Below are 18,971 nucleotides of genomic sequence, written 5' to 3'. Positions count from 1 at the left end.
AAAAGCTGAACTCTGAGTACTAAAGACTCAGAACCTTTAATATGAAGTACTGCATACACAGAGGGATGAAACACACACACACACACACACACGTTTTTGTGCATGCACAAAAACGTGTAAAGTATGAAAGGCCGTACTCTTCCTGGAGAAGCACTTTTCCATCTCTTAGTATGGAGGTCATGTAGTGGGTTTGGTTTGGCAGCTTCTGTAGGAGGCTGGCACTGTGTGTGTGTACGTGTGGGAGATGGATGGTGGAGTTGAAACATTGTGTCTGCTTTCTAGGGTACACTAACAGAGGTGTGGGGTCATTCGGTTTAAGGAACCGTGTAAAGAACGGCTTGTATATACAAAAACAGATTTGGTCGATCTGCTCTTTACAGAGAAAATGTGCAAAATAAATAGGTTGAGGTTAAGAAATGTAATGTAACGCACTAGCATGAAGTTGATGCAAATAAGATCCTTCAGTAAGAGTGTATGGCACATACCGGTACAGTACGGTGGTGCTTGAAAGTCTGTGAACCCTATAGAATTTTCTATATTTCCGTATAAATATGACGTAAAACATCAGATTTTCACACAAGTCCGAAAAGTAGAGAAAGAGAACCCAGTTAAACAAATGAGACAAAAATATTATACTTGGTCATTTATTTATTGAGGAAAATCATCCAATATTACATATCTGTGAGTGGCAAAAGTATGTGAACCTCTAGGATTAGCAGTTAGTTTGAAACTGAAATTACAGTCCGGTGTTTTCAATCAATGGGATGACAATCAGGTGTGAGTGGGCACCCTGTTTTATTTAAAGAACAGGGATCTATCAAAGTCTGATCTTCACAACACATGTTTGTGGAAGTGTATCATGGCACGAGCAAAGGAGATTTCTGAGGACCTCAGAAAAAGCGTTGTTGATGCTCATCAGGCTGGAAAAGGTTACAAAACCATCTCTGAAGAGTTTGGACTCCACCAATCCACAGTCAGACAGATTGTGTACAAATGGAGGAAATTCAAGACCATTGTTACCCTCCACAGGAGTGGTCGACCAACAAAGATCACTCCAAGAGCAAGGCCTGTAATAGTCGGCGAGGTCACAAAGGACCCCAGGGTAACTTCTAAGCAACTGAAGGCCTCTCTCACATTGGCTAATGTTAATGTTCATGAGTCCACCATCAGGAGAACATTGAACAACAATGGTGTGCATGGCAGGGCTGCAAGGAGAAAGCCACTGCTCTCCAAAAAGAACATTGCTGCTTGTCTGCAGTTTGCTAAAGATCACGTGGACAAGCCAGAAGGCTATTGGAAAAATGTTTTGTGGACGGATGAGACCAAAATAGAACTTTTTGCTTTAAATGAGAAGCGTTATGTTTGGAGAAAGGAAAACACTGCATTCCAGCATAAGAACCTTATCCCATCTGTGAAACATGGTGGTGGTAGTATCATGGTTTGGGCCTGTTTTGCTGCATCTGGGCCAGGACAGCTTGCCATCATTGATGGAACAATGAATTCTGAATTATACCAGCGAATTCTAAAGGAAAATGTCAGGACATCTGTCCATGAACTGAATCTAAAGAGAAGGTGGGTCATGCAGCAAGACAACGACCCTAAGCACACAAGTCATTCTACCAAAGAATGGTTCAAGAAGAATAAAGTTAATGTTTTGGAATGGCCAAGTCAAAGTCCTGACCTTAATCCAATCGAAATGTTGTGGAAGGACCTGAAGCAAGCAGTTCATGTGAGGAAACCCACCAACATCCCAGAGTTGAAGCTGTCCTGTACGGAGGAATGGGCTAAAATTCCTCCAAGCCGGTGTGCAGGACTGATCAACAGTTACCGGAAACGTTGAGTTGCAGTTATTGCTGCACAAGGGGGTCATACCAGATACTGAAAGCAAAGGTTCACATACTTTTGCCACTCATAGACATGTAATATTGGATCATTTTCCTCAATAAATAAATGAGCAAGTATAATATTTTTGTCTCATTTGTTTAACTGGGTTCTCTTTATCTACTTTTAGGACTTGTGTGAAAATCTGATGTTTTAGGTCATATTTATGCAGAAATATAGAACATTCTAAAGGGTTCACAAACTTTCAAGCACCACTGTAACAAGCAGTAGTATTTAGTTCTTTTAACACTTAATTCCTGCACAGGCAAAAGTGAAGATACTTGTGTGTTTTGTCAATAAAATCATGGCTATGTTTGATAGGTAGAAGAAATTAAGGCACCAAGGCCAAATTATCCTCCCACGACATCTCATTAAATGTTTTCCCATGCTCCAGCAGGAGGGAAACGAAACGTTTTCGCTCAACCAAAGCTGTAACTAAATTAGAGTTTATTGTAAAATTTGTTCCATGTGCCATCCGTGACATAATTTAATGCCTTTTAATCAACCTTAGCCAGGCAGTGGCAGGGGGCTCAAGTGATTTTTCATTACATCTGTTTTTAATAGCAAGACTGTAATTTATGGACAAAAAAATTGTATTAAAGCCTCAAAGCTAATTTCAGCAGTTTTAAACTATTACTTTGCTGCCTAAACCCCTGTTTATAATTTTACTGCTCAAGAATATTGAAAGCAGCACATAAAAGAGTCTACAGCCTTTATTCTACATATTGTTTTTGTACGTGAGCATAAAAAAATCCGGACACAGACGTCATCTGGACTTCCAAGACAGTTCATATTTCTAATTTCTCTTGACAAAAATGAAATTCGTAAATATTATTTATGAAACAAACCTAGGATGAGAAATCGCACAATGAGAACCTGTGGTGAAACTGTCTGGGAAAGATTCATTACTTTTCTTACAGAGACATTTGGAGCCCTAGAGGACTATTAACTGGAGAAGGGGCAAGCTCAGAAAAAGCACCGCAGGGTGCCCGGTGACAGCAAACAGAAAAGACTGGCACAGAATTGATGACGAGATCTCTCCTGGTGGAAACGACTCTGAAGGTCAGCCAAAGCAAGACAAAACTATATAGATAGTCAAGGAAAAAGTACTCCATCAAGGACAGCGAGAACCTTTCGATCTTGTCTTTTGTCCGACGTACAAAAGAAGCACTTCAACACTTGCAAGGAGAGCTGCACTACTATAGAAAAGCAGGTGTAGACAAAGAAGGAAAGCTCCTTCAGTGCAAACGAACCCATTATTTTTATAAAACAGCAATCACTAAAACAGCTTGTTCGGTTGAAAGGAAATTCGTTGTAAATTCGCACCTTTTCCCCATGAGGCTTGCAGGCTTGGCCAGACCCAGATTGCACTTGTTGGGCTGTTTCTTGCGGCGGGTGAGCTTCTTACGTCCAGGGACAATACCAGACACTTCGTCTGTCTTGTGTGCTGGGCTGCTGCTGCCTTTGCTGTTCAGGTCTCGCAGTACATCGTAATTGATTTTGCTTGAAATCTTCTTCTGTTCCAGCATCTTCTCTATTGCCTCTCCTGCAGTGCTGGCCCGAATGGGCTCTCGTCGTTTGGATGTTTTTTTGGGCTGCACAGTAACAAAGACCGAGAATTAGACAAGCTGGAAAGACAAAGCTCTGAACTGGAAAATACATAAAGAAATCAATACCATACATGTCAACCTATACGGAATGTCCGTATTTTATACGGATTTGATTCAATAAACGTAGTATACGGGCGTATAAATAAAGTTATACGGATTCTTTAAAAAAACTTCAATATTTATTTCGAGCTATAATCAATTCCCACGATGATAAAAGAGCGCATAACATTTACAAACGTACTGTACACCACACAAAGCACTGACAGTCAGTAAAGAGAGTTATGAAATCGCGCGTTATCTTGTGGTAGCGAGACTTCGTTCCACTTTTGATCATGCGCACACCGCATTGCGAGAATCCCGCCAACCGTGAAGTCATAGACATATAAACATAGACGCCACCTTCTGCGTAGAATCATACGTCATCCTTGCCGCCATATTGGATGTGGCAAAGTGGAGATTCTTCAGCCGTCTCTGGTATAGCGTCTAGACCTTGGGTGGCCAACCCGCGGCTCGCGAGCCGCATGCGGCTCTTTGCCCGGTGTCATGCGGCTCTTACGTTCATATCGAAGTTTGTGGGGGTTTTTTTATGTGCGTGTGCGCTTTGCTTGAGTTCAGTATGGTATTTTCGTCAAATGCATCTTCGCTTTGCTTGGGTATATTACGGTATTTTCAGGTCATGTCAAATGCGCATGTGCGTGAGATAATCGCTAAGTTTTTGGGCAAGGTGTATCTTGTGTCAAGTAGCCTCTCAAAATGGCAATGAAAAAATGCACAGCAAAACGAAAATATGAAGACGAACATAGGACATTTTTAACAGAGTGGGAGAGTTTATACTTTTTTGTTGAACGTAATGGTAAGCCATTCTGCCTTATATGTCAGTCGTCATTAGCTCATTTCAAAGCTTCCCGCCTCCCTGAATAAGCAAGGAGCCAGATATGCAACACTAATTGAAAACCTGCACGAAAGCTTTGTAACCCGGTTCCGTGATATACAACTGAAAAGGCCACAGGTTACGTTCCTCGTCGTCCCATTCAATGCGGAGATGGACTGTTTGAAAGCCCCGCTAGTCACAGATGAGGCTGCGGCTGAGTTGGAGATGATCGATCTTCGTGAGGAAGACCAACTGAAACCTGTTTTGAGGGAAGGCACCATTGAGTTTTGGAAAAGTGTGCCATTGGAAAAATACCCGAATGTGAAACAGGCTGCGCTTAAGATACTGTCAATGTTTGGGTCAACATACGTCTGCGAGTCTGTGTTCTCTACCATGAAACACGTGAAGTCAAAGCATTGTTCTGTTCTGACTGACACCCATGTGAAAGAACTGCTTCGAGTGGCAATGACGGAATACAAGCCAGATTTGAAGAGGATTGTTCAAGGCAAGGAATGTCAGAAGTCCCACTAAGCAACATGCATAGTAAGTGCACACAATATTGATTGCTGTAAATGACTGGCCTGTGGTATTAGTACTGACTGAAGGAGTAAATTTCTCTCATGTTGGCGTGTGACATTTACTATTAATCTGGCTGAGCAGAGGTGCGTGAGCGTGTGTGTCTGTGAGGGAGAGAGAGAGCGAGGGGGGTCACATGTATGGTACACATGTGTGGTCATGTGTATAGTGTGGCTTTTTTTTGGTAATGCCATGAGTCCCACTAAGCAGCATGCATAGTAAGTGCACACAATGTTCATTGTTAAAAATGACTGGCCTCAGCCTGTGGTCTTAGTACTGTAGGAGTAAATATGTTGGTGTGTGACATTTACTATTAATCTGGCTGAGCAGAGGTGTGTGTGTGTGTGTGTGTGTGTGTGTGTGTGTGTGTGTGTGTGTGTGTGTGTGTGAGAGAGAGAGAGGGGAAGGGATGGGTGATGTTCGTGTGCCCATGTGTATGATGTGGCTCTTTGCGGTAATACAGTAAAAAATGTGGCTCTTGGTCTCCAACTGGTTGGCCACCCCTGGCCTAGACAGTAGCCGAGAATAAAGATGCCTCATTCATGTGCTGCGTTTAACTGTACCAACAGGTTTACCGTCCAAACGAGATCACATGGGATTACCTTTCACAGGTGAGACTGGAAAAATACTTTTCATTGTATTTGGTCATTATAACGTAATTTTACGAACAGATTTTTCTGACTTTGTGGCTAATATGAAGTCTCGCGCATAATAGCCGCTCGGTGAAACCTGTCTCCAAACAACGAAGTATTTCCTTCATAACTACGCTGATAACACTTTGTGTTTTTGTCAAACATTGGAGCTTTGTATTCATTCTGAAGGTTTGTTGTTATCAATATTGAATAAAAAAGTAACTGGGATATATCATTGTTAATTATCATTCAAATTTTAGGTAAATTATTTTAATTTGCATCTTATACGGATTTTATAAGGGAAATACGGATTTTGGAGGTTGGTTATACAGGTTTGAATGACCAAAGGTTGACATGTATGCAATACTGATTAGCTGCTCTGCACGGCAGACAATCCTGTAACTTACTGAAACAGAAACAGATTTAGGTCACACCTTTGCAGTGCCTAGATAAGAATTTAAGGCTAAAACCAGTCTCGAGTCCCCAGTGTTTAAGTCCAAGTCATTAAAGAAAATTTCGAGTCGAGTCCACTATTGATCCGAGTTTGTTCCTGAACGTGACGTATGAACAGGTGAACGTGCATTCTCTTTGTCAGGGAGTGCGAAGTATTCAGACAGAGATGGTTGGGAGACGGATGTACAGTAGCTATAAAAAGTGTACACACCCCGTTAAAATGATATTTTTTTTTACAACAGAAAAACCTATGAGACCACGATAGGTAATTTCAAAACTTTTCCCACCTTTAATGTGACCTGTACAATTCAATTGAAAAACAAACAAATCTGTTAGGGGGAAAAACATAAAAAACAAGTGTTGCCAGGCAAAACAAACCTTGCCTGGTAGCACTGATGATGAATATGAAGGAAGACATTGCGAAAAAAACAATTTTGACCTTTTTGGTGACCTTGACCTTGATTTTGACCTTGTGTGTGAATATACTTAGCCAATAAACATGATTCTGATTCTCTGCTGCTCTCAGCCAATCAGAACACACCGTACTGCGCGATTGTTACACTCTTACGGCATGATGACATAGCGGCTACTGCCTCTATATGAGGCAGTAGCCACAAAACCCTTGACCAGATAACCCTCAAAATGTTGGAGGTTCTATTTGAGACCAATGCCCGTCTACCCTGAAAATTTCTTGAAGATTGATCCAGCCGTTTTCCCGTAATATCGTTTACAAAAAAAACAAACAAAGAAACCTGAAAATAATACCTCGCCCCCTGGTGGACTCCATCCTGGGGTGAGGTAACAAACAAATCTGCGAGGGGGAAAAACATCAAAAATAAAAAACATACAATAAGCTGGTTACATAAGTGTGCACACCCTTAAAGGAACAGTCCCCCATACTTCCATAATGAAATATGCTCTTATCTGAATTGAGACGAGCTGCTCCGTACCTCTCCGAGCTTTGCGCGACCTCCCAGTCAGTCAGACGCAGTCAGACATGCTGTCACTCCTGTTAGCAATGTAGCTAGGCTCAGCATGGCCAATGGTATTTTTTGGGGCTGTAGTTAGATGCGACCAAACTCTTCCACGTTTTTCCTGTTTACATAGGTTTATATGACCAGCGATATGAAACAAGTTCAGTTACACAAATTGAAACGTAGCGATTTTCTATGCTATGGAAAGTCCGCACTATAATGACAGGCATACTAACACCTTCTGTGCGCTTCGGCAGCGCATGGATACGGAGCTCAGATATCAATGCGCTGCCGAAGCGCGCAGAAGGTGTTAGTACGCCTGTCATTATAGTGCCGACTTTCCATAGCATAGAAAATCGCTACGTTTCAATTTGTGTAACTGAACTTGTTTCATGTCACTGGTCATATAAACCTATGTAAACAGGAAAAACGTGGAAGAGTTTGGTCGCATCTAACTACAGCCCCAAAAAATACCATTGGCCATGCTGAGCCTAGCTACATTGCTAACAGGAGTGACAGCGCGTCTGACTGACTGGGAGGTCGCGCAAAGCTCGGAGACGTACGGAGCAGCTCATCTCAATTCAGATAAGAGCATATTTCATTATGGAAGTACGGTGGACTGTTCCTTTAAACTAATACTTTGTTGAAGCACCTTTTGATTTAATTACAGCATTCAGTCTTTTTGGGTCGGAGTCGATCAGCCTGCCACATCTAGACTTGGCAATATTTGCCCACTCTTCCTTGCAAAAGCGCTCCAAATCTGTCAGACTGTGAGGGCATCTCTTATGCACAGCCCTCTTCAGGTCACCCCAAAGATTTTCAATTGGATTTAGGTCTGGGCTCTGGCTGGGCCATTCCAAAATGTTTTTGGGGTCATTGTCATGCTGAAAGATGAAACTCCTCTTCAGCTTTCTAGCAGACACCTGAAGGTTTTGGGCCAAAATTGAGTGGCATTTAGAACTGTTCATAATTCCCTCCACCTTGACTAAAGCCCCTGTTCCAGCTGAAGAAAAACAACCCCAAAACATGATGCTGCCACCACCATGCTTCACCGTGGGTATGGTGTTCTTTTGGTGATGCGCAGTGTTGTTTTTCCGCCAAACATACCTTTTGGAATTGTGGCCATAAAGTTCAACCTTGGTTCCATCACACCATAACACATTTTCCCACATGCTTTTGGGAGAGTTGATGTATTTTTTTGAAAAATTTAGCCAGGCCTGGATGTTTTTCTTTGACCCTACCTCATAGTCCAGACATATGGAGAATACGGGAGATTGTTGTCACATGTAGTACACAACTAGTACTTGCCAGAAATTCCTGCAGCTCCTTCAGTGTTGCTGTAGTCCTCTTGGCAGTCTCCCTGACCAGTTTACATCTTGTCTTTTCATCAATTTTGGAGAGACGTCCAGTTCTCGGTAATGCCACTGTTGTCCCATATTTTCTCCACTTCTTGATGACGGTCTTCACTGTGCTCCATGGTATATCTAATGCCATGGAAATGTTTTTGTCCCCTTCTCCTGACTGATACCTTTCAACAATGAGATCCCTTTGATGCTTTATAAGCTCTCTGTGAACCCTGGCTTTTGCTGGAGGATGCAACTGAGTAAATGTCTGAACTTTATTTGGGGTTAATCAGAGTCATTTTAACTGATGGCAGGTGTGAACCCAAAAAGACTGAATGCTGTAATTAAATCAAAAGGTGCTTCAACAAACTATTAGTTTAAGGGTGTGCACACTTATGCAACCACCTTATTGTATGCTTTTTATTTTTGAGGTTTTTTTTCCCCAAAATAGATTTGTTTGTTTTCAATTGATTTGTACAGGTTATAGATCACATTAAAGGTGGGAAAAGTTTTGAAATTATTTATCGTGGTCTCATTTTTTTTATGTCAGAAAAACCTCTCATTTTAACGGGGTGTGTACACTTTTTATATCCACTGTAAGTGCAGAAGGTGTGTTTATTAATACAAGTCAAGACAAGTAAACAATCCAGAACAGCGGGCAAAATCATAAAACAGTGAAACCGGCAATAGGTTAAGCGAGGCACAAACAGGGTATCGTAGACTCGGTAGAATCAAAGACGAGAAACAGGAAATCAGGGATCAGGAAACCAAACTAGGAAATAAGGCTCAGTAGTGTCTCAGCAATGCAACTCAATACTTCGCAAAGTAAGTGTTTTTTCACGGTTTTTATATCAGCGCACTGATTGCACCTTAATCCTGTGCAGGTGTGAGTCATTTACGGGGCGCGCGAGAGTCCGTTTGGTACGCACACTGTCCGGAGCACGCCCGAGAGTCTATCTGATGCATGCACCAAGGCGCGCAGGTGTGACACTCATACGTAAAATTAGTACAAAAATTAATGTAGATATAAATACCTTATGGCAAATTATTACGGCATGTTACAAAAAAATAAAGAAAGAATCCAAGTCCTCGTCTCCTATTCACGAGTCCGAATGCAGTTAATGCACGAGTCCGAGTCATCAGTGTTCAAGTCTAAGTCGAGTCACGAGTCCTTAGAATTAGGGCACGAGTCTGAGTCCTGGACTCGAGTACTATAAGCCTGGCTAAAACATATATATTATTCGTTTAAATTAACTGCACACTGTCCCTGTTTGGGCCAGCAGAAAATTACGTAAAGCCTCTCGATATCAACACACAGCCTGTAAAAGTGATTCAGCTCTTATTATCATGAACGATCTCTCTAAAGCCAGAGTTTATGTTTCAGAGTGGAGCAAATCCCAGCATGACAGCCCTGACTTCCGGATGTGCTGGGCGGACCAGGTTCTCAGCGTCTTATTAGAGGTCCAGCGGTGCAGATGTCAGAATAAAGAGGTTAAGTGCACACAACACAGCACAGGGAGTCTGGGATGAAACCAGAGGCATAGCCTGACTCAAATGGATCGCAAGGACAGGGATGCGACTGCACTGCAAAAAATAAAAATCTTAGGAAGTTTATTTGTCTATTTTCAAGTCAAAACATCTAGCCACCCTTATTATAAGACATAATTGCCCAACAAGCAAAACCTCATTTAGCTAGAAAGGCTAGTTTTTAGACAGTCCATCTTGAAAATCTTGTATAGACAAATGCTACGTTCACACTGCAAGGCTTAATGCTCAATTCCGATTTTTTTGTGAAATCCGATTTTTTTGTGAGGTCGTTCACATTAACAAATATATGCGACTTGTATGTGATCCTCAGTATGAACGAAAAGCGACCTAAAAGTGTTCCGCATGCGCATTGCAGGATACGACGACGTCACACGCAGTGAGCATGGCCAGTGTTTACGGAAGTAAAACCGCCCGGTTGCGGTATGACTCATCCAATCTAGCTTGAATAGCTGTATCCCCCCAAATGGAAATCAGCTCCCTAACCTCTGCGTCCTTCCATTGAGAAGATTCAGAACCTTCACAGCCCGAAGCGTCCCTCGCATTGATGTCATGCGCAGGGGCGCAGATACGTTTTTTGAACTGGGGGGGACAAAAAACTGGGGGGGACAAAGCTGCCAGCAAACCAACCCCAACCCCAATATGCCTGTCAAACTTGTTGTGGGTTACCATAGCAACCAAGCTTGAGCTCGCAACCTGTGCAGTCTGCGCAGCTCAACCAACCGAATATCAGTCTTTGTTTTGTTTTATGTGAGTTGTTGCAACTATGTATACACTGCCGTGCACCTCAATAAACCAAATGGTAATTAGTCTTTTGATTTTTCCGTGAGGTTTGCCTTATGCAAAGAAAGACAGCATAGACGTTTTTTCCTCCCTATAAGTGGGGGGACCGAACGAGGTGAATTTAAATCTGGGTGGGACGAGTCCCACCCTCTATCTGCGCCCGTGATTATGCGCCATGTTGTTGTAACTGTTTTTGAGAGACCCGCCGCCTACTTCAGCGCAGAATAGTGACGTTTGTGGCTTGTTGATGACGTGTAAGTCGGATGAATGCGACCTGGCGGTTCATACTGAAGTCACATATGAAAAGATCGGATAGGAATCGGAATTAGGACCACATATCCAAACGGCCTGGGTCAGATTTGAAAAAATTGGATCTGTGTCGTTCATATTGTCAATAAAAGATCGGATACAGGTCACATATGGGCGAAAAGATCGGATTTGAGTCACTTCAGCCTGCAGTGTGAACGTAGCCAAAATGTCTTGAAAAAGTCTTATTTGGAGCACCTTTGAAAATAAAACAAGTTTTTTTTTTTTAAAACAAGTAAGTACATTTTGGACATTTGTCAAATGTGGTTCATCTTGTTTCAAGGAAAAAAAACAAAGTATGCTTGTTTTGGGAATAAATGAGCTTTACTGAAATCTTTGAATCTTTCATTACAATTCAACTCCACCTTACAGATCCTAAGTTTACTGCGACTGTTTTCTCAGTCATTCAGAGTGAGCTCCTTCTAGATGCTGTACAGACTCTAGACCAGACAAGTGCCTTCAAAAAGGCTACGAGTGAGTGGAGGGCGTTTTAGTGAGGTCTTTTTGGAATGCTGAGAGTTAAGTTCAGTGTTTTTGTTTTTTTTTTGTGCCTGATCTTGTAAACCCCTCCTACACATGAATAGTCAGTGCCCCCAAAATGCACTGTTGCTTTGGCGTTGTGTAAGCACTGCAAGTCAAAATGCATAGACTTTTTTTTTTTGGTGCCTGAGGTCCTGGGGAAGTGGAATCTTAAAGTGCCATTCCACCATTGGATGTATTCTTTGGCATAAAATACAATATATTTTATGACAACATGACTAGACAGAGAAATCTTTTAGCTTCAAAATGATATATCAAACATAATTTTTTGACAACGACAAGTATATTAATTTTGCGACCAAAGTCACCTACCCTATTAATTTCCGCGCGGTAGTGAAACGTGATGTCATCGGCAGGTTCCCCTTCTTGTGTACCACGTCACGTGTGACGTGGCACAGATTATCAGCAATGGCGGATAGAACGCAATTTCCACTTGTCGATTGCTGTGCCGATATTCACCATCGACCGTCTCCTTTGGGCATCACTTGCTATTTTCCTTCGCTTCTTTTCCGAAGCTGACAATCGCGTTCTATCCGCCATTGCTGATAATCTGTGCCATGTCACACGTGACGTGTTTTTTTTTTTTTTTTTATTGATGCAAAAAACAGAATACATAAAGTAACCGTACACAACATAATAATACAAATGCAAATATCTAGACATGACAAACTGACATGACATAAAAGGATAAATGAGAAAAAAAACATACCCAATATATTGTTAGGGTTTTGCTGGGATTCGAACCTGGTTCGTTGGTGTGATAATCCAGTAAACCCCCACTAGGCCACCAGGGGGATGACTCAAATGCAGAGGCGTGAGGCGGAAGTAGAAAAAGAATCAAAAGGTTTATTTAAACTATATACACTATATACAGGGCAAAACAAAAGACAAAAAAAAACCAAAGAGTATAATCCAAAAGAAAAGCAAAGTGCAAAAATACAAAAGCTAAGAAGATCAAAAAACACAGTACAAAGGAAACTGGAGATAAACATAACAGCACAAAGACTCCGTGACAAGAGGACTGAACTCAGGGGTATAAATACACAAACTAATTAAGGACATAGGTGAAGATAATTAGGCAATTAACACAAACACAAAACACAGGAACAGTGGCGGCCTCTAGAGGCCAAAATAAACACGACATGAAAAGGAAATAACAGCGGCCTCTAGAGGCCAAAACAGTCCTAGTCCTAACAGGACCCCCCCCCTCTAGGAGCGTCTCCTGACGTTCCCAGGGCGATCCGGATGGGCCGAATGGAAGTCCCGACATAGTTCTTTATCAAGGACATCCCGAGCAGGAACCCAGCAGCGCTCCTCAGGACCATAGCCCTCCCAGTCCACCAGATATTGCAACCCGCCGCGGACCCGGCGGGAGTCAAGCAGGCGATTCACAGTGAACACAGTCTGCCCCTGGAAGATGCGGGGGGGTGGGGGGTTCCTAGGGGCAGGGGCATACGTAGACGTCAGTACGGGCCGTAACAGGGAAACATGGAAAGTGGGGTTGATCCTCAGAGTCCGGGGCAACTGGAGCCGGTAGGAGACAGGGTTCACCCTGCGCACCACCTTGAAGGGGCCAATGTAGCGAGGAGCAAGCTTGCGGTTCTCCACCCGCAGTGGAAGGTCCTTAGTGGACAGCCAAACACGCTGCCCAGGGCGGAAAGCGTGTGCAGGTCTTCTATGGCGGTTGGCCTGAGTCTGGTTGGTTCTGGAGGTCTGTATGAGGGTCTTCCTGACCTTGCTCCAGGTCTTGCGACACCGTCTCACATATTGGTTGACCGAGGGCACCCCCGCGTCCTCCTCCTGGTCCGGGAACAGAGGTGGCTGGAACCCGAATTGGCACTGGAATGGCGACAGCTTGGTGGCCGATGACTGCAGGGTGTTGTGGGCGTACTCCGCCCATGGCAGCCAGGTGCTCCACGATGTCGGGTTATCCATAGCCAGGCCTCGCAGGGTGGTTTCCAGGTCCTGGTTGAGCCTCTCCGTCTGACCATTGGACTGTGGGTGAAACCCAGAGGAGAGGCTGGCAGTGGCTCCGATGACCTTGCAGAACCCGTGCCACACTCGGGAGGAGAACTGGGGCCCTCGGTCTGAGACGATGTCCTGTGGAAGACCAAAGACTCGGAAGACATGATTAAACAAAAGTTTCGCAGTTTCAAGAGCAGAGGGGAGTTTGCACAGTGGTATGAAGCGGCAGGCCTTGGAGAATCTGTCAACTAAGACCAAAATGACCGTGTTACCTTGTGACTCAGGGAGACCCGTGATAAAGTCGACTGCCACGTGGGACCAGGGACGCCGGGGAATGGTCAGAGGATGCAGGAGACCCTGGGGACGCTGTCGTGGGTTCTTGATTCTGGTGCAAACCTCACAGGACAGGACAAATGACCTTACTTCCTTCTCCATGTTAGGCCACCAGAAGCGTCTTTTCAGGAAGTCCAGGGTCCTCCGAGCTCCCGGGTGGGCGGTGAGAGGGGAAGAGTGACCCCACTGGAGAACCTTGGCCCGGGCTTGATGTGGGACGTACAAGAGGCCTGGTGGCCCCGTCCCAGGACCGGGGTCCTGGCGTTGGGCTCGTCGGACAGCCTCCTCAATACCCCAGCGGACAGGGGCCACAATCCGGGACACAGGGATAATAGGCCCGACTTCATTCTCCCTGTTAGTGGCAGAGAACAGTCTGGACAGTGCGTCAGGTTTGGTGTTCTTGGAGCCGGGGCGGTATGAGAGGGTGAAGTCAAACCGACTGAAAAACAGGGCCCACCTAGCCTGTCGAGGGTTCAGTCTCTTGGCTTGCTGGAGGTACTCCAGGTTCTTGTGGTCAGTCCAAACCAGGAATGGATGTTGTGCTCCCTCCAGCCAGTGCCTCCACTCCTCAAGGGCCAGTTTGACCGCTAGCAGTTCTCGATCCCCCACATCGTACCGGGACTCAGCAGGACTCAGGCGGTGGGAGAAGTAAGCGCAGGGGTGCAGCTTTCCTTCCGAACGTTGAGAGAGCACCGCGCCGACACCACTGTCTGAGGCGTCCACCTCCACGATGAATGGTTGGGAGGTGTCCGGGAGAACCAGAATGGGTGCCGTGCAGAAGCGGTCCTTGAGGTCTTTGAACGCCTTTTCTGCCTGAGGAGACCAGCCATAAGATCCACCTGTCCCTTTGGTGAGGTCAGACATGGGTGCTGCCACAGAACTGAAGTTCCTGATGAACTTGCGGTAGAAGTTAGCGAATCCTAAGAACCGCTGAACCTCCTTAACGGACTTGGGAGTAGGCCAATCCCGGACGGCCAGGGTCTTGGCAGGGTCCATTTGGAGTTGGCCTGTCCGTACAATAAATCCCAGAAAGGAGACCTCGGGAACATGAAATTCGCATTTCTGGGCCTTGGCGAACAGATTGTTCTGTAGCAGCCTCTGGAGAACCTGGCGGACATGGTGGCGGTGCTCCTGCACGGTCTTGGAAAAGATAAGGATGTCGTCGAGGTAGACAAAAACGTATAGGTTAATCATGTCCCTTAAGACGTCGTTGATTAGGGCCTGAAAAACAGCTGGTGCGTTGGTGAGTCCGAAGGGCATCACCTGGTATTCGTAGTGCCCAGACGGGGTGTTAAAGGCAGTCTTCCACTCGTCTCCCTGTCGGATACGGATGAGGTGGTATGCGTTCCGTAGGTCCAACTTGGTGAAGACGGTGGCGCCTTGGAGCAGGTCGAAAGCTGTGGACATCAGCGGAAGGGGATATCGGTTGCGCACAGTGATCTTATTCAGGCCCCTGTAATCAATACATGGTCGGAGCCCCCCATCCTTCTTGCCGACAAAGAAGAAGCCGGCTCCAGCAGGTGAAGTGGAGGGTCGAATAAACCCAGAGACCAGGGCATCTTTGAGGTATTCCTCCATGGCCTTGCGTTCTGGCTGAGAGAGTGAAAACAGTCTGCCACGAGGAGGGGTAGTCCCAGGGAGCAAGTCGATGGCACAGTCGTAGGCCCGGTGCGGAGGAAGAACGGCGGCCCTGCTCTTGCTGAATACCTCCTTGAGATCCCAGTACTCTGTGGGAACTTGAGATAACTCGGTGAGATCAGGGGGCTCGGCAGGAGACACAGGAGAGCTAGAGAGCAGACAAGAGGCATGGCATGCAGGGCCCCATTCCACAACCTGGCTTGTTACCCAGTCTATGCGAGGGTTGTGGCGAGTAAGCCAAGGAAGGCCTAGAATAACTGGGAACTCAGGTGAAGGAATCAGGTGCAGGGATATTTCTTCCTTGTGACCTTGAGACTGGAGGAAAACTGGAGAAGTAACTTGGGTGACTCTTCCATCACCTAACGCTTGGCCATCGAGGGCAGACACAGACAGTGGGACTTCAAGAGGTGCAGTCGGAATATTGATGCTTTGGGCGAAGTGAATATCCATAAAGTTCCCAGCCGCCCCTGAGTCTATCAAAGCTTGACAAGAGTGGACAGACTCACCCCAGGAGATGGAGACCGGGATGTAGATTCCTTGGCCAGGGAGTCCGGGAGAGAGGGTAGGCCCCGTCACAACCCTCCCTCGGCTGGACGGGGCGGTCCTTTTCCCAAGAGTTCGGGACATGATGCTCGGAAGTGACCAGGCTTGCCACAGTAGATGCAGCACTTGTCCCTCCTTCTGCGCTCCCTCTCAGATGCGGAGAGGCGAGTACGACCCACTTGCATGGGTTCTGGACAGTCACTGAAGGAGGTAGACGGTCTCCAGGTAGAGGTAGGGAGGCTGGGGGGGCTCAAGGCTTGGTGGCGTTCTCTCATCCTGTTGTCCAGACGAATAGCATGTGAGATGAGGGTTTCGAGGTCACTTGGGCATCCAATAGAGGCCAGACCGTCCTTGATGGGGTCAGACAGACCATGGTGGAAGGCTGACACCAGGGCAGTCTCGTTCCATCCACTTACTGCTGCGAGTGTTCGGAACGAGATGGCGTAATCTGCGACGCTTCCTCCTTGCCGGATGGACATGAGCTTTCGGGCTGCGTCGGTACTGATGTCTGCCTGATCGAAGACCCGAAGCATCTCTTCAGAAAACAGCTGGAAATCAAAGCACTCAGGTCCCTGTCTTTGCCAGATAGCAGTAGCCCAGGCTCGCGCCTTACCAGCTAATAAGGTGATCACAAAGGCAATCTTGCGGCGATCCGTAGTGTAGGTGGTAGGCTGAAGCTCAAAGGTGAGTTGACACTGGGTAAGGAACTCTCGGCACTCACTGTGCTTGCCGTCATACCTCTGTGGTGCAGGAAGGCTGGGTTCGCGAGGTGAAGAAGGCAGCATTGCAGGAGGCACTGGAGCAGGAGTGGGAGCTGGATCAGGAGCAGGAACTGGATCAGGAGCAGGAGATGCAGGCAGAGATGTCAGCTGTGCCAGGGTTTTCCCAATTTGCTGAAGCAGTTCCTCGTGGCGAGCGAGGGCCTCACGTTGGCTGGTGAGCGTACGTCCATGAGCGTCCATGGTCACTCCGAAGCGTGTCAAAGCTGCCATAATTCCCTGAAGGTTGGCCGGGTAGACAGTTGAAGCAGCCTCTGCTGAGTCGGTCATGACGGAGTCTTTCTGTTAGGGTTTTGCTGGGATTCGAACCTGGTTCGTTGGTGTGATAATCCAGCAAACCCCCACTAGGCCACCAGGGGGATGACTCAAATGCAGAGGCGTGAGGCGGAAGTAGAAAAAGAATCAAAAGGTTTATTTAAACTATATACACTATATACAGGGCAAAACAAAAGACAAAAAAAAACCAAAGAGTATAATCCAAAAGAAAAGCAAAGTGCAAAAATACAAAAGCTAAGAAGATCAAAAAACACAGTACAAAGGAAACTGGAGATAAACATAACAGCACAAAGACTCCGTGACAAGAGGACTGAACTCAGGGGTATAAATACACAAACTAATTAAGGACATAGGTGAAGATAATTAGGCAATTAACACAAACACAAAACACAGGAACAGTGGCGGCCTCTAGAGGCCAAAATAAACACGACATGAAAAGGAAATAACAGCGGCCTCTAGAGGCCAAAACAGTCCTAGTCCTAACAATATTATAACAATATACAATGTACAAAGGGGAAAAGAAACAGTCATATATTAGAGAGAGGATGACAATCAATTTTTTAATACTAAATGGAGAAGGCACAAAAGTCTGTCATTTTTTTGATTATTTCTAACGACATGAAGAGAATTAAAGAGCGAGTCCATTTCTAGCTTGAAGGCACAGAAGGAGGGCTGTACATTTTGCCATTTGCGTTTGTGGATAAAAAACTTGGACTGTAAAATGAAAAAGTTCACTACGTATTCTAAAGATCTATCATCAGGGTTGTCATAATAAAACAAAAAGTCCTTCATAGTCAGGGAATAAGAGGAGCCAAATAGGTAACTGTTTAAATTATTGATAAAGAGTTTGGTCATTTTACAAGTAAAAAACAGGTGTTCTAATGTCTCATCCTCATCATCACAAAATGAACAAGTTGCACTGACGTCTGTATATTTAGCTGTAATGGTATTCACAGGATATATCTTATGTAAAATTCTGAAATGAATTTCCTTTGTTTTATTTGTTATACAGTATTTATTAGGCAAAAGCCAAGCTTTTCTCCAGATAATGTCGTGAAACAGAGATTCCCAGAAGAATTTCCCTCTTGGAGTAATTCTCTTTTTAACCTGCAGGACCTGACGAATATGTTTATTACTACACTTTATGTCCATTATATCAATCCCATTTAACATTAATTTATGCACACGTGACGTGGTACACAAGAAGGGGAACCTGCCGATGACATCACGTTTCACTACCGCGCGGAAATTAAAAGGGTAGGTGACTTCGGTCGCAAAATTAATATACTTGTCGTTGTCAAAAAATTATGTTTGATATATCATTTTGAAGCTAAAAGATTTCTCTGTCTAGTCATGTTGTCATAAAATATATTGTATTTTATGCCAAAAAAATACATCCAATGGTGGAATGGCACTTTAAGAGATGTTTTAATGTTTGAATGTTGAAATGGGGAAAAAAAAAAAAAAAACTTGTTGCAATGCTACACGTGTCATCAACTTGATTCAAGATAGTCTCTGGTCTCATATCTAGAGTATTTTACTAATTACAGGTCACAAAAGAAGAATCTTTTAAGCTAGCAATGCTTAGTTGTAGAATTTAACAATCCTAATATTAGTATATTTATCTTACATTCAGTTTTTACTGCTAAGACTTTGTCATGAATTTAAGTGAAATACCCTTAAAATGAAATAAATAAAAATGACTTGAATGGCTAAATGTAAGAGGTACGATCTTGTTACAAGAACTATTTTGAGTTAATCAGATCTCGCATAATAAGTTCCCCAATCTTATTTTGGAATTATTTCATCTAAAAACAGGTTAGATTTTTCATCTTACTTTAAGAAATCTTACCAAGTCAAATTTGACTAGTTCCATTGGCAGATTTTTTTTTTTCACCTGATTCAAGCAAATATGCTTTGTTT

The 18,971-nt window shown here is 44.5% G+C and overlaps 1 protein-coding gene across 6 annotated transcripts in view; it reads right to left on the bottom strand.

Annotated features, from left to right (window-relative positions):
- brf1b (BRF1 RNA polymerase III transcription initiation factor subunit b) overlaps window positions 1–18,971 on the bottom strand; it is a 237,676-nt gene that overhangs the window by 34,995 nt on the left and 183,710 nt on the right. For 4 of the 6 annotated variants that reach the window (XM_060917700.1, XM_060917701.1, XM_060917702.1 and 1 more), the window contains exons 16-17: window positions 12,224–12,313; window positions 3,208–3,476 (exon numbers count right to left, since the gene is read on the bottom strand). In XM_060917700.1, coding sequence (XP_060773683.1) covers window positions 3,208–3,476; window positions 12,224–12,313 — 359 coding nt within the window. Of the gene's footprint in view, window positions 1–3,207; window positions 3,477–12,223; window positions 12,314–16,820; window positions 17,137–18,971 lie in introns of those variants that run through there. The other 2 variants (XM_060917704.1, XM_060917705.1) reach the window with 2 other exon arrangements.

This window comes from Neoarius graeffei, chromosome 3 (genome assembly GCF_027579695.1).
Source record: "Neoarius graeffei isolate fNeoGra1 chromosome 3, fNeoGra1.pri, whole genome shotgun sequence".
NCBI classification, from domain to species: domain Eukaryota; kingdom Metazoa; phylum Chordata; class Actinopteri; order Siluriformes; family Ariidae; genus Neoarius; species Neoarius graeffei.
Note: the sequence above shows the minus strand (reverse complement) of the source record. Positions and strands in the feature narration are given on the sequence as shown.